The following is a 20825-nucleotide window of genomic DNA, read 5'->3' as shown; positions in this document are numbered from 1 at the left end:
CCATTTATGTGCCTTGCTTTAAGAAAAAGGTGTGTGTGTGTGTGTGTGTGTGTGTCATGTGTGCACTTCATGCACATTTGTGTGCAGGTACATGCACCCATAGGTGTGCACAGTGAACTAGAAGCAGATGCCAACTGTCCTGCCTCTCAGTTTCTACCACACTCTCCAGTGTGTGTGTGTGTGTGTGTGTGTGTGTGTGTGTGTGTGAGATATGTGTGCATTTCATACACATTTGTGTGTGCGTATGATGTATGCACTTTATGCACATTTTGTGTGCAGGTACATGCACCCATAGGTATGCACAATGAACTAGAAGCAGATGTCAGCTGTCCTGCCTCTCAGTTTCTACCACTCTCTCCAGAGGCACGGTCCCTCATTACACCTGGAGCTAGGCTGGCAGTCTACAAAACCTTGCTACATTTCACACTGCCCTAAGGTTATAGGCATGCTTGTAACAATGCTTGGCTCTTATAAGTATTCTGGGGACTTGGACTTGGGACTCTGTGCTTTCTCTCAACAAGTGCTCTTACTCACTGGCTGTCTCTCCAGGCCTACCCTGCTTTAAAACAACAACTTCCTAACTTATCATGTCTTAGATTTTATGTTTGGATATAAAATTTCCTTTTGGCCTCAGTGAGGCATTTTTCTTATACAGTTTTACTGTCGTGTATTCAACCAGACTTCTGGCAATGACATTTGACTTGTTTTTAGCTTTTATCATAACAAATGACATAGCTGGGAATAATGTCTATTTGTCACTTCAGACATGAGCAAGTGTATCTCTAGACCAAAGGGAGCACACACTTGTAATTTTGATTGATAATGGACGAATACTCTCCTCCCAGCCAGGCAGGTGACCATCTGACAATGTGTCAAGTGCTCTTCGCCTCTCTTGCCATCAGTGATTAAGAATCACATAGCATCTATGGCCACAGGCTGGCCACACGGATTTTTACCTACCCCAAAGAAAACGATTAGGGGAGAAAACGTGGGCTGTTTTGACCATCAAAAATAAATTTAAAAAGCATGAATTTGTCAAGATTCAAAAGGGGATGTTACTTGGAAAAGATGTTTTTGCAGGGATCTGGGTAGGCCATTGTCCCGAACTCAGACACCACGATTCTGTTGGCTTCGATGTTGGCATTGTAGGTGTCACTCTGCAAGTATTTGCTCCTGTAGAAGACCTCCCCTGAAACAGAAGCAGATGCTTGTCAGCCTGGTACCTTTTGGCACCTTTGAAATTGATGTCAGCCACTCTAGGGCCTTTTCTGGGGGCCAGAGGGAGGCTTGTTGACCCGGACTAGCCTCCTTCATGCAAGTGCATACAACAGTGAGAAGAGAATTTGGGTGGGGAGAGAGAGAGAGAGAGAGAGAGAGAGAGAGAGAGAGAGAGAGAGAGAGAGAGAGAGAGAGAGAGAGAGAGAGAGTTTTCTTAGACGTGTGATCCCTGTAGGTTTCCCAGGCTCCAGTGGAGAGCTCCACATGTATTCATGTGTAGGCAGCACTAATTTAGTAGGTTATAAAAATAAAATAAGAAGCTGGGCATGGTGGTGCATGCCTTTAATTCCAGCACTTGGGAGGCAGAGGAAGGTGGATCTTTGTGAGCTCGACGCCAGCCTGGTCTATAAGTGAGTCCAGGAAAGCCAAGACTACACAGAGAAACCCTGTCTCAAGAAACCAAAAATAGCCAGGCGTGGTGGCACACACCTTTAATCCCAGCACTCAGGAGGCAGAGGCAGGTGGATCGCTGTGAGTTCGAGGCCATCCTGGTCTACAAAGTGAGTCCAGGACAGCCAAGACTACACAGAGAAACCCTGTTTTGAAAAACAAAAACAAAACAACAACAAAACAAAACAAAAAACCAAACAAAAAATAAAAAAATAAAAATAAAATAAAAGATAAGAAGGCAAGTGGGGAAGAAGGCTCAGTGCATAAAGGTTGCTAAGAAGGCTAATGACCTAAGTTTGCTCCCCAGAACCGTCATGGTGGAAGGAGAGAGCTGCCTCCCCCCACTCCTTGGTGCATGTGTGTACACACATACAAATAAACAAAATATAAAAGAAATGTTTTGCCCCCCACCCTCTGCCCCTCACCACCATCAGCAGGTGGGAGAAGGGGCTCAGAGGGCTGAGAGCAGGAGAGTTGTCCCTGTCCCTCACTAGCTGTAACACTAGGGATAACAATCCCGGACCTTGCCTGGGCATCACAGTGGAGGTGGCCCTAGTGGTGTGGGTGTAGGTGAGCTGGTCTCAAGGGCATGAGAGTTGGAGAACAGGTCCTGCCCCTTGCCAGCGGCAGCACTCAGAAGAGAGTGGACCCTGTTCCTTGCTGGCTGCGGCATTGTGTGAGTTACCCAGGGCAGGCACTGGTAGTGGGTGGGGAGAGCTGGCATGCCTGCCAACTCAGCTACCACCCAGGCCCAGATACAGAGCTTTGAGTTGGCCCACTCCAACATCTACCCCATCTATGGACTACTGGAAAGCGGAAAGGGGCCGCTCCTGCAGATTTGAAGCTGCAGCGTCTCCATGACACTGGGCAACAATAGGATATCTGAGAGGAGTCCTGGGGAGGCTCTAGTACTGATAATGTGGCCCTGAACTCGACCAATAACTTATTGCAACGCACATTTGCAAGTAAAGATGCTTGGGCCAAAGGGCCTAATGTGTAGTACAATGTGACAAAGTGTAGCCTTCATGGAAAGATATTATTATTATTATTATTATTATTATTATTATTATTATTATTATTATTAATTATATTTTGGGTGGGAGGTTGCAAGGATTGAGGACAAATACAAAGGGACGGGGGAGAGGAGAGGAATTTGGAGCGCATGATGTAAAACTCGCAAAGAACCAATAGAAAGTTAAAAATAAAGAAATGTTCTGAATAAAAATAAAATGTAGCCAGGCATGATGGCACATGCCTTTAATCCCAGTACTTGGGAGGAGGCAGAGGCAGGTGGATTGCAGTGAGTTCGAGGTCAGCCTGGTCTACAAAAGTAAGGCCGAGACAGCCAGGACTGTTAGATAGATAAATAAATAAACAAATAAACAAACAAACAAACAAATAAATAAAACCAAAGTTGCCAGTCAATAGCATCATAAAAAAAAGTTATAAACACTTGAATGTAAAATTTCTTAACCCACAAATGTACAAATATGACGACAGATCGGTTCTCACCTAATGAGATAGAGGTATAGAGAGGTTAGACACCTTAAGCGACACAACCAGTGACAGTAACGGATTCCTAGGCTGGAAATGAACATAGACATGGCCTCTCTTAGGCAAGGTCTGGACACAGCAATACAGTCCGCTTGGCTCTTCTAAAAATAGACTCATACAGGTGACATCTCAGTTAGCATAGGGATATGGGGAGTGTCCCACACAATGACAAGCTCTCCTAACAACGCCAATAGCCTCTCCCCCTGGGGTGTATTTTCGTAGTTTTCTCCAAAGGACTGAGTGTACATTTCAATGGCAACCACATTCATTTCCCACCTAAGGGGGAATGAGGAGCATAACAGGAACACTAGCCATCATGAGACTGCAGCCAGCTTCAGGCAGCCACCTCCCCACTTCCTAGGGTTAGCAGTTTCAGTGAGATAAGATGCTGCGAGGACGTGGTGGCGCACGCCTGTAATCCCAGCACTCGGGAGGCAGAGGCAGGCAGATTGCTGTGAGTTCAAGGCCAGCCTGGTCTACAAAGTGAGTCCAGGACAGCCAAGGCTAACACAGAGAGACCTTGTCTCGAAAAACAAAACAAAACAAAACAAAACAAAACAAAACAAAAAAGAAAGAAAGAAAGATGCTGTGAGGCATCTGGCAGCAGGGGTACACACCACACGTGCTCTGATGGCTCAGCTTCACTGACAACTACACAATCACTTTGGAGACACACCTCTGGACACATCGTGGAGGGTTAACTGGGGAGGGAAGACCCATTCTGAAGGTGGGTTGGGACCATCCCATGGGCTGGGGGCTTGATCTGAGTGTTAGAGAAAGCGAGTTGACCGTTCGTGTTTGTCTCCCGTCTTCCTGTGTGCATAAGCTGTGTGACCAGTGTGTCTCACACTCCACTCCTTGACAAGCTGTGAGCCCAACAAATCTCTTCTTCCATTTTAAGTTACTTTTCTCAGGTATTTTGTCACAGTAATGAAAGTACCTTATACATGTGTGTTGGCTGATGGAATTCTAGGTGGTCAAGGAAAACCCTGGATACTTAAGGCTGGAAGCTCCGCTGTGGGGGAGCCTGATGTTGGTCCTCAGCCAAGCGCTGCACTGAACAAGGACCCACTTTAGAGCCAGCCTGTCCTTCTTTGGTCACTCTTTCTGGACGTCACCATCCACATGGCACTGGCTAAGGCTTTTGGGCCCCAGGATGCTTGGCTTGAAAGGTGAATTCTTTTCCCTTGAAATGTAAACTCCCAAGCCAGGCCACCCATTTCCTATAAACACGGAGCTGTGGGATCCCAGAGCACTGGAGGCCCTGGGAAAAAGGAGCTCTGAAAATACTCAAGACTGACGCCGGACCACGAGTGCGAGATTAAAATAACAGCCACTGTCCACCCTGCACTCCCAAGTCCTCTGTCAGCCACGCCCCATCTGAAGGGACCCAGTTAATGTAAATCTCATGCGTGGTGTCTTCAAGAACTGGGTCAGGTATGGTAGTTTCGAGATTAAGGTAGGGCATGTGGGTATGTACCCACATATACATGAGAAACCAAACACACGTGTGTGCACCAACACACTGACACACACCACACAAGTGCATGCACCCACATACCCCAACACCCACACACTCTGACACGGACCACATATACTTGTGCACGTCCATATACCCCTGAATGCGCCACACACATGTACGCCCACATACTTTGACACATACCACATGCACTTTTGTGCACCCACACACTCCAATATATAGCACACATGCTGTGTACACCCATATACCCTGGCACACACCACACATGCTGTGCACACCTGCAACATATACCACTTATACATTGCACCCCTACTACCCCAACATGTACCACATATACATGTGCAGACATACAAACACAACACACATTACACAGACTTGTGTGTACCCTTATACCTTGGTACATGCCACACACACACATGCACACATTATAAATCTTCCATGCACGTTCCAAACACATTCTCTCTCTCTCTCTCTCTCTCTCTCTCTCTCTCTCTCTCTCTCACACACACACACACACACACACACACACACACCCCAATACTGAAATGACTATCTTCTACAAACACTCTCTCTGCAGAGAGAGACCTGACATCACTCACTGTCACTGCTTTATTTTGTTTAATTAATTAATTATTTTTTATTTTTGTTTTTGTTTGTTTTTTTTTTTGAGACAGGGTTTCTCTGTGTAGACTTGGCTGTCCTGGACTTGCTTTGTAGACCAGGCTGGCCTTGAACTCAGAGATCTGCCTGCTTCCGCCTCCCCAAGTGCTGGGATTAAAGGCATGTGCCACCACACCTGGCTCACTTCCTATTTTGTAGCCCTTCTAGAGTTAAACAAAAGAACCTATTCTCTGCCCTTCTTTAGCTTCCGTCCTCTCCGCTCCTTCTCTTTTACCCAGTCTCTGCTAGATTTTGTTTTTGTTTTTTCAGACAGTATCTCACTGTGTGGCTCTGGCTGTTTTAGAACTCATTCTGTAGACCAGGCTACCCTCAAACTCAAAGAGATCCCCCTGCCTCTGCCTCCTGAGTGCTGGGATTAAATGTGTGCAGCACCACACTTGGTCTTCGCTGGTTTCTAAGGCATTAACTTCTGGTCATCTCCAGCGGTGGCCACAAGCTATTGTTCTGTTTTTTAACTTTTTAAAATATTTATTTTATGAGTGTGAGTGTTTGTCTGCATGCATGTATGTGCACCACATGTATGCAGTTTCCATGGAGATCAGGAGAGGGCATCAGATCCTCTGGAACTGGAATTATGGATAACTAGGAACCATCATGTTGGTGCAGAGAACTGAACCCAGTCTTCTGCGGAAGTAAGAATTGTTGTTTACCATTGAGCAGTCTCTCCACCCCCTCACTTCCTTTTTTTTGTTGTTGTTGTTTGGTTTTGTTTTTGTTTTGAGACAGGATGTTTTGTGTTGAGACAGGATAGCCCTAGCTATCCTGGAACTCACTCTGTAGACTAGACTGGCCTCAAACACACAGAGATCCACCTGCTTTTGCCTCTAAGTGCTGAGATTAAAGGTGTTTACCACTATGGCCATCTGCCCCTCACTTTCTTAAAAAACAACAACAAAAATAGTGGGTTAATAAAATAAACAGTTTTCAAAGCATGAAATACCAGCATGAAATGCCAATAAACATATGAAAAGATGTCCAGCGACACTAGCCATCAGAGGAATGGAATTCAAAGCTCGCTGAGACGCCATCTCACCCTAGTAGGAATGGTGGCCACAAAACCAAAAGAGCTAGCCAGGATTCACACCTGTAGGGATGCAAAACAGTCCAAATACTATGGAAGTCAGTTGGAGGTTTCTCAAAAATGAAAGATAAGGGCTAGAGAGGTAGATTCACAGTTTAGTGTGCTTGCTGTGCTTACAGAGGACCTACGTTCCGTTCCCAGCACCCAGGCGTGAAGGAGAAGAGACAAAGAGCCTGAAAAAACACGCATGTATTATGCCATTGGTTTGATAGAAATGGGGCCACAAGCCAAGGGTACAGCCAACTTCTGAACTCTTGCGAAGAGAGTGAACCTGTTCTCCCTAGAGCTCCCAGAAGGAAAGCAACCCTGCCAGTACTTTGGCATCATCCCCCTCCCCTGCCCATGAGATCAATTTCAGACTTCTGACCCCCAGAATAGAAAGAGAAAAAAGGACCATGGGGGGGGGGTGTCTGCCTTGTGTTTGTTACCATGACAACAGCAAACTCATGCCCGGCTCTTACCATCTCTGATGGTGAAGCTGTGGAGAAGGGCCAGGCCATCAAACCAGTGGTTGTACTTGCTGTCTCCCACCGTGTGCATCCCAGGCCCATTGCGAAGCAGCGTCCCCTGCAGCCATGCTGGAATCCTGCCTGTTAAGAGAGAGACCGTTTAGCTGCCAGATTCCATGACCAAACTGAAAAATCTTAAAAAGGAATGTGTGTGTGTGTCATGAAAAGGAACTGAATGCATAGAATGTACTATTATTCCTTGTCCATCCATTTACTCCATGGTCCTTTCTAGAAAAGGACCATCAGGGCTGATAGTTTGCTAGCACTGAGGACGACTAGAAGAGACACGGTTCCGTCGTCTGAAGTTGCACAGCGCTAGAGGGCGCTAGATAGAGCTAGAGGAGGTGCCACAGCTTCGTGCTTCGCAGACCTTGGATGCCTCGCCTGGCTAAGAGCTTCTTGGAGCGCCATCCTGAGTCTTGACCAGAACATTTGCCTCACAGCACGGAAGAACACGGTAGAGGCTGGGGAGATGGCTCAGTGGGTAAAAGGCTTTCCGCACAAGCAGGAGGTTCTGAGCGTGGCTTCCAGAACCCTCGTAAAAATTGAGGCAAGATGGACTGTGTTTGTGGTCCCAGTGCCGGGGATGGGAGTCAGGAAGAGGCAGGTGGATTCCTGCGGCTTGTTAGCCAGGCTAGCCAAACTGGTAAGCCGCAGGACGGTGACAGATCTTGCTTGAAAAAACAAGGTGGATGGCATCCTGAGGACCGACTCACAAGGTTGACTTTGGGCCTCGGTGTGTGTGTGTGTGTGTGTGTGTGTGTGTGTGTGTGTGTGTAGTAGTTTAGAGGACAACTTTCAGGAATCAGCTTTCTTTGTCCATTATCTATACAGAGCAAGCCATGAGGAGCAAGCCGGTAAGCAGCACCCCTCCATGGCCTCTGCATCAGCTCCTGCCTCCGGGTTCCTGCCCTGCTTGAGTTCCTGTCCTGACTTCCTATGATGAGGGACTACGATGTGGAAGCTTACGTTAAATAAACCTCTTCCTCTCCAAGTTGCTTTGGTCGTGGTGTTTCATCATGGTGATAGTAACCCTGACTAAGACATCTGTCTTGTGCAAACTTAAGAGAGAGTTTGGAAGGATGGTACAGTGGTTAAAAGCACACACTGCTCACTCAGTTCCCAAGGACCTACGTTTGATTCCCAGTACCCACTGTAGCTCAAAACCACCTGTAACTCCAGTCCCAGGGGAATCTAATAACTTCTGGTCTTTCCAGACACCTGTACTCGCATTCACATACCCACACACAGACACAGACACATACACGTGGTTAAAGGTAATAAAAACTTCAAAAAGGGAAATACACTCAAATAATGATACTGTAAATTTTTCTTTTATATTTCAATAGTCACCTAAATGTTGTATATAATTTAATGTATACACACACACACACACACACACACACACTCTTAGAGTTGTGGATTGAATCGTAGAAAATATACATAAAACCTGGGAAGGCTCCCAGCAACTTCTAACGGCAGTTCCTCAGTTAGAAATTCCAACGAGATGGCAAAGCCAGTAAAGACACTTGCAGCCAAGCCTGACAGCCTGGGTTCAATCCCTGGGCCCACATCATAGACACAATCAATTCCTGCAGGTTGTCCTCTGGTGTCCCGACTCACGTCCCCGATACTCTTGGCTGTCAGAGCATTCCAAACACTCTTCTGGAGACAACGAGAAGAAATCACTCCCTTCTCAGAGACGGCATTACCACATACCTTGTTCCCATGTATGGGCTTCTAAGCTTCCAGAAGCAACTCTGATTACAGGAAAGAAAAAAAAAAAAAAAAAAAAAAAAAAAAAAAAAGAAAGAAAAAAGATGCCCATGTAAACACAGAAGTCTCACCTGTCACTCTGGCCTGGACCGGCTCTGGCTGTTCTTTTTTATTCCTGCCAAATATTATCTCCATGGAACCGGTGAGTGGGTTGGGCTGAGAAGGACGTTACTGGAATAGACACGGCGTCCCGAGTGCTGAAGGCCTCCTGTCTCCCAGCCTTCGGCTCTTCTACATCTTCGCCTGTCCCTCTTTTCTCTGCTTCCTTCCTCTCTGCGGGTCAGTGTTGCTGCCGGAAGCTGCTGGGTGATTTATACAACGTTTGGTCAAAGGTCAATTCCCAAGCCCTGTGTTACTGCTAATCTTTAATCCTTGTTAGTGCTTTCCCAACTCTTCCCCTCTGATTTCACTTTTAGCTCAAACCAAGGGAGGCTCCGCTCTAAGCTGGAGGAGAGGGTTTGGTGCACTCGGCTGAATTCAGCCCAGCTTAGCTCATCATCCTGAGAGCTGGACGTGTTTACAGCTGGAGCAGGGAGGACCAGCTAAGGGACCATCATCAAATGCATCCATCACATGATTGCAAGGTACGGGCTGGTGACATCTTCACCGTCCTCAAATGCAGGGAAAGTTTGCTTTTAACCAAGGGCCTGGTTCCTTCCTGCTCTTAAAAAAAGTCATATCAGTGTCATGTGCCCATTTAAAAAACAGACACAGAAGAAAAGGCTTTTTTTTTTTTTTTTTTTTTTTTTTTAATCAGGGACCAAAGAATAAATGAAACACAAAACAACTTCAGGGCCTGGGGGATGGCATGTTGTGTGAGCATGAGGGACTGAGAGACAGAGACAGGAAGATCTTTGGAGCCTGCTGGACAGCCAGACTAGCCGAAAGCTTTCAGGTCAACTTGGGCTATCAAGAAGGAGGAACGGCGGCTATCTTTGGCATTAGGATTTCCATGTGTTCGCAGATCCTGAAAGATGCCATTGATTAAAATCTAACATTGCCTTTTCCAGAGCACTGGGTGGGAGTTGGTGACCTCTTGATTCCCACTGCTCAGACTGACACCATCAGCAGCAGGAGGCTGAGGTCAAGCTGCCCTCCACACTACACAACACACACAGCAGTCAACACTTCACAGGACACCTTGTGAATATGTACAATTTCTCTGTTTTATGAAATTGAATGAATTATAAAATTAAACATGATCTGGGGGTGAGGAGCATATTTGACTTGTATAATTCATGTTTTTTGCTTTGTTTTGTTTAAAAAAAAAAAAAAAGCTGGGGTCAGCAGCTTGTATATAATCCCAGTGCTATGGAGGTGGAGGCAGGCAGCTCCCTAGCTGCTGGCCAGCCAGCTTAGCCTCCTTGGTGGGTCCCAGACCAAGGAGAGACCATATTTCAAAAGTCAATAGATAAAGCGAATGGTACTAAAGAAGACAACCTGCCAAAGTTGTCCTCTGCCCTACACACACATACTTACACTGTGAATGCACACTGCACTGGCTCATGTGCAACTGCAGGCACACACACACACACACACACACACACACACACACGCACGGAGAGAGCGAGCCATAGTGCTTGCCTTCACGTAGCCCAGCTGTGGAGAAGGGTGAGAGCTGAGCTGAGAGTTATTCAGGGGTTCAGAACGTTCTAGAACAGGCTGTGCTTCCTCCCAGCCCGCACATTGCCATCACCTGGTGCGAGTTTGCAAAGTGCTGGTGCTGGACTGAGCTCCACACCTACTGCCTCAGAATCTGAGCGGAGCCAGAGGCCAACGTTTCAGTGATGCCTCTACTGTGCGTGGCCGGAGCTGAGGAGCCCATCACCTGGAGAGATATGGAGAGCTTGCCTGACACTGGGCTGGAGTTCCTGTGGGCCTGCGCCATGTTACTCTCTCTGAGCCTCTTTTTCCATAGCTATTGAAGTAGGAGATAATGCTGTCAGAATCCCAGGGCCACTATCTCTTCTCTTTTCTTAGAAGGGACTTCCCTCTGTCCCACATTTCCAGTAAATCCCATGATAACCTACTCTATGCCGCAGTCATATCCAAACACTTGTTTGCATGCCAAAATTATTTATCCCAAGCTGTAAAAGCCACACCCTTGTACAGATGGCTGGGATACACCAAGGGCTCAGAGAAAAGAAAGTTCTGTTGATAGTGCTAAGCTGGCTGAAGAACAAATCAGATAGCCTGTACCTGTAAGCAAGGGAGCAGAGGCATTTGTGACTAACAAATAGTGGGGGTGGGGGCAGTATATCTTAGAGTTTCTGTTGCTGCAATGAAACCCCATGAGCTTCTAGAGGAGGCAAACTGGGGAGGAAAGAGTTTGGCTTACTTTTCCATAGTCATCATCAAAGGTAGTCAAACAGGACAGCAGCTGACCCAGGGGCCATGGAGGGGTGCTGCTTACTGGCTTGCTCCCCATGACTTGGTCAGCCTGCTTTCTTACAGAACCCAGGACCACCAGCCAGGGGAATGGCACCACCCACAGTGGGCTGGGCCCTCCCCCATCAATCCCTAATTAAGAAAATATCCTACAGCTGCATCTTATGGAGGCTTTTTTTTTTTTTTCCTTCTCAACCGAGGTTCCCTCCTTTCAGATACCTCTGCTGTGTGTCAAGCTGACTTAAGAATAGTCAGCACAGGGCACAACGTCAGAAAAGAAAAAAAAAATGGAGAACAGTAAATGTGTGCACTGGTCCACACGTTCAGTCACTCAGCCATCAGTTTCCACGAGTATGGGTCAGCCCTGCCCAGCAGGAGCAGCTCCACACTGCAGGCAAAGGAAAGGGTAGGAAATCCTCAAGCCCGTAAGTGCACAGAGAGTACAGGGGCCACAACAACACGCTTACACAAGGACTAGCAACTGAGCCAAGGCCTGGAGGATGATTGGGTACATCCCACTGGAGAAGAGGAGGAGGGAGGTCCAAACAGAGAAAGAGCTGGGCTGCCTCAGGTGGCCCCAGCACAGCCCCACACACAGAGGACTCCGACCAGGAGAGGTCTAAACGTTGCTTCCGGTGGGGCTGGGGCCTGCAGGAGAGGATGGCTGGCAGGAAAGGAAGGGAGAGGAGAGGAGGGCTGTCAGGTGAAGGCTGGACTTACTAAGAGGAAATGAGAAAAATAGAGGATTGGCATTGCACAGAAGTGTCTCACGCCGGGACCTCCCGTAGGCTTCTGGGTGTAATGTGTTGACTTATTCCTGAGTTATGGAGATCAGCAAGACGGCTCAGTGGTGTAAATGCCCTTGCTTCCAAGTCTTTGTTCAATCCTGGGGACCTACATGATGAAAAGAGAGAACTGACTCCCAAAAGCACACATCCGAGCACACATACACCCATGCACTTGTAATATAAAAATATTTCCTGAAAAAAAAATGTCCATTCAACCCAGACAGGACTGTGTGGTTCTAGCTTGGTGAATCAATGATTTTAGGAGTGTGGGTGAGCCCCAGCTACACCTTTAAAAAGCCCCATGATGCATAGATGAAAGCTCCCCCAGGGATGCTTAGACAGACTCCCCACTATAGTTAATCTTCTACCTCCTGCACACGGAGACCACATGCAACAGGAACAGAATTCCATGTAGCTAGCAAGAGGGTGCAGGCAGGAGGGAGTGGCTACAACTTCAAGTGCAGGGGTGTCTAATCCCCCCCCCCCCAACCAATTCACACTCAACGACCTATACTCTGCGCAGGTCTCATCTCATCCCACTCATCCCATGAATTTTTGCGGAAGCCACCGAGGCTTGGCTGACTTGTGTGCCTCGGGTAGGGATTGTATTCTGTGGTGGGGTGGAAAGTTTGAACACGGGAGCACCTCAGTAATGTGGGCAGTGGGCAGGGGGTCTGTGTCTCCCATTTCTTTTTCTTTTTTTTTTTTTTTTTTTTTTGGTTTTTCGAGACAGGGTTTCTCTGTGTAGCCTTGGCCATCCTGGACTCACTTTGTAGACCAGGCTGGCCTCGAACTCACAGCGATCCGCCTGCCTCTGCCTCCCGAGTGCTGGGATTAAAGGCGTGCGCCACCACGCCCGGCTGTGTCTCCCATTTCATGGGGCAATCTATGCCCTCCCCAACCTCCCCACCCCCAGCAGGATGGATTCATGAGGTTGATAAGCAAATGTGGAGGGTTGGGGAAGTGGCTCATAGCAAAGTACTGGCCATGCAAGAGCGAGGACCCAATTCAATGCCTAGAACTCACATTTAAAAGCTGGGGGTGGGGCTGGAAAGATGGCTCAGTGGTTAAAGCACCAGCTGCTCTTCCAGAGGTCCTGAGTTCAATTCTCAGCAACTACATGGTGGCTCACAACCATCTATAATGCGATCTGATGCCTTCTCTTGGCATGCAGGTGTACATGTGATAAAGTACTCTATACATAAAATAAATACATCTTTTAAAAAAGAATAAAAAGAAAAATATAAGCTTGGTGGGAAGCCAGGCATAATGGTTCATACCTTTAATCACAGCATTTGCAAGGTAGAGGCAGGCACATCTCTGTAAGTTCAAGGTCAGCCTGGATTACATATAGTGACTTCCAGGATAACCACAGGGGCAGAGACAGGTGGACCCCTGGGGCTCATTGGCAACTCAGGCTGGCCTACTTGGTGAAGTCCAGGCCAAAGAGACCCTGTCACAAAAATCAAGTGAAGCATTACTCAAGATCGACCTTTGGCCTGCACATGCATGCACTCCCTCATAGTTAATTACATATTTATTGCTAAAATTCCTTTCACGGTGCGGAGATGTCCACAATGGTAAACTCAGGAGCCATTCCACCCAAGTTCACTCTGGGCAACCCACGAGTCTATCAGGCTGACTTACAGAGCACTGGGAGAGAGGTTACAGTCACAGGCAGGAGAATGAGTGACCTTAAAGCGTCACCCTGGAAGGTCTGCACTCAGTGTGAATGGTGGGGTCCCCTCCTCTAATGCCGCTCTCAAAGACCTTACGTGCATTTAGGGCATAATTGCAAATCGTTGCCGGGAGGGGGGATGGATGCTTACATGAGGGTAGGATGCTCCCTCCTTCCACAATGGATAGTCAACAAGCTCAGCAGTGATAATCTTTTTGCAAGCAGCCGGATCCTGAAGATGGCAGCAATTGGCAATTGTGCTCAGAGGATAGTCCTGTAGGAACACACACACACACACACACACACACACACACACACACACACACACACACACACACACACTCATGCACCTAAGAAGTAAAAGCTGAAATCAGCAAGCTATACAAATTGTGTTATAAAACAACCGGACAGTCTTATTTTGCAACCTTGCACCTCTTGCTAGAAGTTGTTGCCCACAGCCAGTGAGTGTTTCCCTGAAGGAGACAGTGTTATCATATCTAAATTACTTTGCAGTTTTCCAATTAAGTTAACTTCTAGGTGGTGCTGCTAATTAGCCAGGGTGATAAGCTGGGCAGATAATGTGCCCATCTTGGGTCTCAGGTTTAAAGTTGAAAGGCAAAGTCCCCACCGAGGCGGCAGCTGCCCTTTTGGAAGGAGAACAGTGTGTGTGACACACGGTGCGTGTTCAGTAGACACTTGGTGAACAGACACGTGTGTAGTTCGCCGTCCTATGTCCACTGGGTCATGGTCCATTACAAACTGATCAGCTAAAAAACAGGAATTGACCCTCCATTCTGAAGGTCATAAGTTGGAGATCAAGGTGTCAACAGGGCCATGCTTTTTGGAGGGTTTGAAGAATTGTTCTTTCTGCTTCTCAGGGCTTCTACCTCATGTGTGCCATCTCAGTTCTCCTTGGTGTATAAATGCAGTGCTCTAACTCTGCCTCCATGTCCACGTGGCACCCTTCCCGCCATGGATCTACGGCCAAGTTTCACTATTAGGGCTCTGGCCGTGGTACTGGTCTTTTTACTCTTGCATGCCTTATCTTAACTTTGCAAAGTTGGTCCCAAATGATGTCACACTTTGAGGCACAACAGATCTTTCTGAAGAACACAATTTAGCCTATAATACTGAGGAAACAAAGGCTGTGAAAATGGGTGAAGGCATTGGTAGGTTGACCCTCGCAGCCAGGTGCTTTTGGCTTCTCCTGAGCTCTCTCCTGCTCTTTGAAAGCTTGCTAATGTCTTCGAATGAGGGCAGAATGGAAGAGATCAAGCTGCTATGAAGACAGAAAAGAAGAGTCAGTCAGCTCTTGTGAGAGGTTAAAGGGCCTGGGGGGAGAGGTCACCGCTGAGGCTGTTCTAGGGAAAGATTGTGGGCACACGAGTGAAAAAGCCCTTGACAAGACACAACAGCACGTCCAAAGGCTGGAGTGAGACCATGTGTGGCAGACTGCTCTGTGGTGGGTGACAGGGGTGGCTGTAGTTTATGTGTGTGCTGAGCTACTGATAAGAAGCAAGGCTTTGGCTCTATAACACTGTGACCTCCTCCTGTCAACTCTTCCTCCAGTGCCAGCTTCTATCACATTCTCTCTCTCTCTTTCTGCGCACGCACGCGCATGCTGGACACATGTGTGTCCAGTTAAAGGCCAGATGACAAACCTGGGACTGGGAGTCATTCCTTGGGTGCTGACCACTTTTATTTTTTGTAACATGGTCTTTCTCTGGCCTGAAACCTTCCACTTTTGCTACGATGTCTGGTCAACATGTGCCAGAGATCTGCCAGTCTCTATCCTGGGCACTGGGATTGCAAGCAGTCTTCACCACACCCAACTCCATTCTGTACGATTGGTCTTCCAAAGTCCAGGTTATCCTGTGAAATCTGCCAGCAAGCTAGCGAGTCTGAAGGACTCATCTATACACAGGTGTTTATTTATAAAAACAAAACAAAAAAGACGGGTTGGAGAGAAGCACCCCTTGTCAGTTGTCTTCTGACCTTCACACAAGTGCCATGTCATACACACACACGCTGAGGGGTTGAAGAGATGACTCAGCAGTAAAGATAACAGTCTCTCCCAGTACCCACATGGTGGTTCACTACTGTCAGTAACTACAGTTTAAAAGAATCTGACACTGTTTTTTGGCATCTGCGGGCACCAGGCTCACATGTGGCACACAGACACAAATGCAAGCAAAACACTCATACACATAACATATAAATATATTTTTTAATGTTAAAAAATAAGAGAATTCTACTCACCATTCCAACGGCTGAGGCTAGTATTAGTTGCTCCCCAGAAGATGGCTTCCAAATGCTGAATCAAAGAAAACAGGAAGGCACTGCCCAGCTGGGATGCACGCTTCCTAGGACCAGTCTGCCAGGAGGAGTTCTCAAGTGGGATTGGTGACACAAGCCACATTGGGGGAACTAATGAATTTAAATGTAGCATTGAGTTCATGGTGAGAATCACAGGGGTGCCCAAGCCAGGTGGTCCTGGTGTCCCAGTTCTGGGGATACACCTGTGTGAATATGTCACTCCACTGTCTATCAGAAGTAGGTTCCAAGACAAGAGATTTTTTCAGCGGTAAACCCAAGAGATCCCAGCAGGGTGCTGAGGGAGTGAATCAAGGCAAGTGATTAACAAAATGATGACATGATTAGCAGACACTGCGACATTATAAATGGCCTTTAGAAGATGTTGTTTTTAAGACCTTGTAAACAATGGTGAGAAGATATTAACGACACATTGTTAGGCCCATACAGTAACTCAGCCTGCTTGGGGTGCTCCCAGGCTCCAAGGAGTATGTGTGGCTGTGCCTCAGGTGAGTCCCCAGGGAGTCAGGTTCTATCGGTTCCCTTTTTCACTGCTGGGACAAAACACCTGACAAAAGTAACTTAAGAAAAGAAAATGCTCATTTTGGCTCCCAGTTGGAAGGGATACAGTCCATCATGGCGGGAAGGCTTGGCAGCGGAAGCATGAGGCAGCTGGTCACGTGACATCCACAGTCAGGAAGCAGAGAGAGATGCATGCTGGTGCTCAGCTCAATTTCTCCTTTTTACCCGGTCTGGGACTCCAATCAGTGGAATGGTGCTGTTCACATTTAATGTAGGTCTTCTCTGCTGCCAACTAACCTAATCTAGATCCCCCACAGGTGCGCCAAGAAGTTTGTCTCCTAGGTGACTCCAGATCTTGTCAAGTTAACAGTGTTAAACCACCACACACTTCCCATTGGACACAGCACCCACCTCTGACTCTGGCTGGCCATGTTTGTGTTTTCCTGAGAGATGCTGACTTCTGGTCCTTCTATCCTGTCACACTTGAGAAGGGAGGCCAAGAGCGCCATTGCTTGTCTGCAGAAGAGAGGCCTGGGCATCACCATGACAACGGCCATGACCATGATCCTTATCAACAAGGAGAAGGCCTTTGGACTATGCCAGATGGAAATGCAGAGCCACGATGTGGGACACGCACATTTGTGTCTGGGTAGCACCTATCCTCAAGAGATCATGTCCATGAACCCCCTTCTCTGTGAGGCAAACATGTTAGGGTGATGGAGGAACTCAAGAAATAAATAGGTTCCTGCAGAGGGTCCACCAGTGGTTTCTGGGTCTCCTCCCACATAGATTATTTGCAGTAAACCCTCCCCTGTGTTGGCTTCAGAGGAACCCAAGCTAAAATGAATATCATGCCTAGAAGGAAACACTGGGAGCACAAATTATAATGGTTCTTTTTGTATGTATGTATATGTGGTGAATGCACATGTGTGTGGAGACCAGAGAACAACTTTGGGTACCACCCACCTCTGTTTTTCTTTTTTCAGACCAGATTGGAGTTTTCTCAGTGACCCAGAGCTCACAAAATAGGCTAGGATGGCTACCTAGTGAGCCCTGGGCACCTACCTGTTTCTGCCTCTTCAGGGTTGGGATTATAGTCTTGTATAGACATGTATTCCACGCCTGCCTTTTCTACAAAGGTGCTAGGGTCCAAGCTCGGTCCCCGTGCTTGTTAGCAAAGCACTTACCAGTTGAGACATCTCCCCCTGGCGCCTTGTTAGAGTTCTTTTTATGGACCCAATGTTCTATTTAAACCAAGTGAGCCATCTTTCTGCTTTTGTGTCACTGAGTCTACCTACAGGCTCAGATGGCTGACCAGGCCAATAGAAATATGCTCAGATGAAGCCACTTGTGTCCTGACTACTAGAACTGTGACACAGAGGCTAAAGGACATCGAGAGCTGGTGCAGGGACCCCAAGGCTGGCAGCCTACACTTTGTCAGAATTCAAAGAATTTGCAAATAGAACTTAGCCTGCCATGGGAAGTCCCCAAGCACATCTCATTAGAAGTATAAACTAAGCCTTTACCCAGGAGATACACTATCACTGCATGCAGCCTTTCACATAGTTTGCTGCTGGAAAGCACTAGAAGTTTGGCCTCTGCAGATAACAGGGCCAGTTCTGCCCAGTCTGCATTCCAGCCCTTGAGTCACCCGGTGACACCATATCCTGTCCCGCTCCCGCCTCTGTCCCTCCTCTATCTGGCAGCACCACTTCTCGGGGGCTCTGAGAGGTTTGTAGAAATGGGCGTAGAAGGAAGGATCATCCCCAGAAACTGAAGGTGGACCAAAGTGGACACCTTGTGACTCCTCCGGTGAGCCAGTCACGGGATCGACGGGGTTAAAGAGATGCTGCTGTCCCATCCCCCCAGGAAGCAGAGCCTGCAGGCTCTCTAGCTGAAGATGGAGAAAGTGATAAGGTCTGTTCCTAAAGGGGCTGCAGACACTCGACAAGAGGAGGGGGATGAGGTGTGTCCAACATGTGACCAAGGATAGCTGCTAATGTAGCCCAACATAGCATCCTAAGCTTTGGGGCCAGTGAGATGGTTTGGCAGTAAAGGAGCCGACTGCTCAAGCCTGATGACTTGAGATGGAGTCCCTAGAAGCCACAAAGTTGTCCTCTGACCTCTACATGTGCATGTTGACATGTACATCTACTACCTACTACGACTACTAAATTTAGGGCCAGCAAGATGGTTCAGTATAAGGGAATTTGCTACCAACTATGACAGGCCAAATTCAGTTCCCGGGGACTCACATCATGAAAGGAGAGAACCAACTCCCCAAAGTTGTTCTCTGACCTCCATATTCAAGCCATAGCACACGCATGTGCATGTTCATGCAAAGCATATACTAAATAAATATGCAATTTAAAATACACAAATCAGGCTGGAGAGATGGCTTGGCGGTTAAGAGCACTGACTGTTCTTCAAGAGGTCATGAGTTCAATTCCCAGCAACCACATGGTGGCTCACAACCATCTATAATGTGATCTGATGCCCTCCTCTGGCCTGCAAGTGTACATGTAAGCCATGTACATACATAATACATAATTATAAATGAGTAAAACAGAAAATACACAAATCTACAAAAGCTTGCTTGCTTGAAGTGTTAAAGTATCACATGCTTTTTGGGTTTTTTTTGTGATTTTTTTTTTTTTTTTGACACAATCGTGTGGTCCTTAGTGTGAGCTTTGTTTTTTGTTTGTTTGTTTATTTGTTTTATTGTTTGTTTCTGTTTTTACAGGATTGGGGACCGAACTCAGGGCCTCTCACTTGTGAGGTGAGCAAGCCTTCTACATCCCCCGCTGAGTGTGAACTTTATAGACTACAGAGTCACATTACAACGTCAAAAGGTTGTAATGTGCCTGTGAGTACACCCTGGGACATAGGTGAGCCCAGGCAGCCTGATGCTCTGTGAGACAAGCCAGACACAGCAGGTGGCAAACTAGAAGATTCCGTTTGTATGAAACATCCAGGATGGGCAGATCTAGAGGCAGAAATGTGGATTCATAGTTGCCAGGGGTTGAGGTGGGCAGAATGGAGATAAGAGGTGGTAATTACACATGGGGCTGGGGAGAGAGCGCGGTTGGTCAAGTGTTTGCCACCAAAGCATGAAGACCTGAGTTTTATCCCCCAAACCCACATCAGCACTGAGGGCAGCGACACGTGTCTGTAAAGTCCAGCATGGTGCAACAGGAGGATTCCTGGGGGCCACTGGTCAGCCGTCTAGCTCATGAGCTCCACGTTCAGTGAGAGATCCAGTCTCAAAAACTAAAGTGGAGAGATGGTTCGATGAGTGACGGCCTGCACGGGAGAAGGAGAGAGCTGAGTCTGATCCCTGAAACCCATGTAAAGGTGAAACTGACCACACACACACACACACACACACACACACACACACACACACACACGGCGAGGGGTATAACAAAAAGTTTTGGGATGGAAAGCTGGGGCAGCGGGAAAGGCTCGGCAGTTAAGAGCACACACTGCTCTCCCAGAGACCTGACCCTAACTCCTCCCATCTGGCCTTAGGAGCACTGGAATTAAATATGCGCGCCATCACCTCTGGATTATTGTTAGAGTACTAGGTTCAAACGCAGGCTTGGGTGGCTTGTGTTTCAACACCTTGAACCATCTCTCCAGTTTCAGGAAGTAGTTTTTGAGTTAAGCCTTAAAGGATAAGAAGATGGGCAGGAAGGACTGAAATATTTATTGTCAGAAGCCAGACTAAGCAGAGCCTTGTTGACAACGGGGAGACATTTGAATTTTAGCCACAGACCCTGGACGCACACCCGATGGCTCAGGGGATGGGTAAGGATGAATAGGTCTGCATTTTGAATAAAAGGTTATTTGATGACACGAAATAAATTTTGTAGGGATGTTTTATCCTCCTGTAGGTGTAAATGGTGACATGATGAGTCAGAAGGGGGACCTGACCTGTCTGTTCCATCAGATTCTGAACACACCAGGGAAAGACGGTTATCATGTGGGGACAGATGCCATTCCACACAATAGGACTGCATGTGGGTCCCACTGTGTATGTGTGCCATGCCATAACTAACTTTCATGCCAGTTTTATCATATGCCTCCCACATGCTGATGGCTTTTCTGGAAACACTGGGCACTTAGGTAATGGAAAAAAAGAATGGTAAAGAAGCTACTAAACAGGTATTATAGCAAATTCGTCTTTATCTAGAAGAAATTTAAATATGAATTGGTTTTCAAACTGTCATTGAGCAAAGAGCTGGCTGAGGCCAAAACACAGACACATTCACCCCGAGTCTTTTGTCTCATAAACAAAAGAGTTATTATTTGGCATGAAGAGGGAAGGGAAGATGGATGGTGGGGGGTGCCGGGAATGGCAGAATATGAAGGAGTGGGGAAGAGC

At 47.2% G+C, this 20825-nt stretch overlaps 1 protein-coding gene across 1 annotated transcript in view; it reads right to left on the bottom strand.

Annotated features, from left to right (window-relative positions):
- Bco1 (beta-carotene oxygenase 1) overlaps nt 1-8966 on the bottom strand; it is a 36753-nt gene extending 27787 nt beyond the window's left edge. Inside the window, exons 1-3 of the mRNA XM_051168865.1 lie at nt 8821-8966; nt 6926-7054; nt 1060-1189 (exon numbers count right to left, since the gene is read on the bottom strand). Of these exons, the coding sequence (XP_051024822.1) occupies nt 1060-1189; nt 6926-7054; nt 8821-8884 (323 nt within the window). The 5' untranslated portion in view covers nt 8885-8966. The remainder of the gene's footprint in view (nt 1-1059; nt 1190-6925; nt 7055-8820) is intronic.
- Nucleotides 8967-20825: the final 11859 nt, after the last annotated feature.

This window comes from Acomys russatus, chromosome 26 (genome assembly GCF_903995435.1).
Source record: "Acomys russatus chromosome 26, mAcoRus1.1, whole genome shotgun sequence".
Lineage (NCBI taxonomy): Eukaryota > Metazoa > Chordata > Mammalia > Rodentia > Muridae > Acomys > Acomys russatus.
Note: the sequence above shows the minus strand (reverse complement) of the source record. Positions and strands in the feature narration are given on the sequence as shown.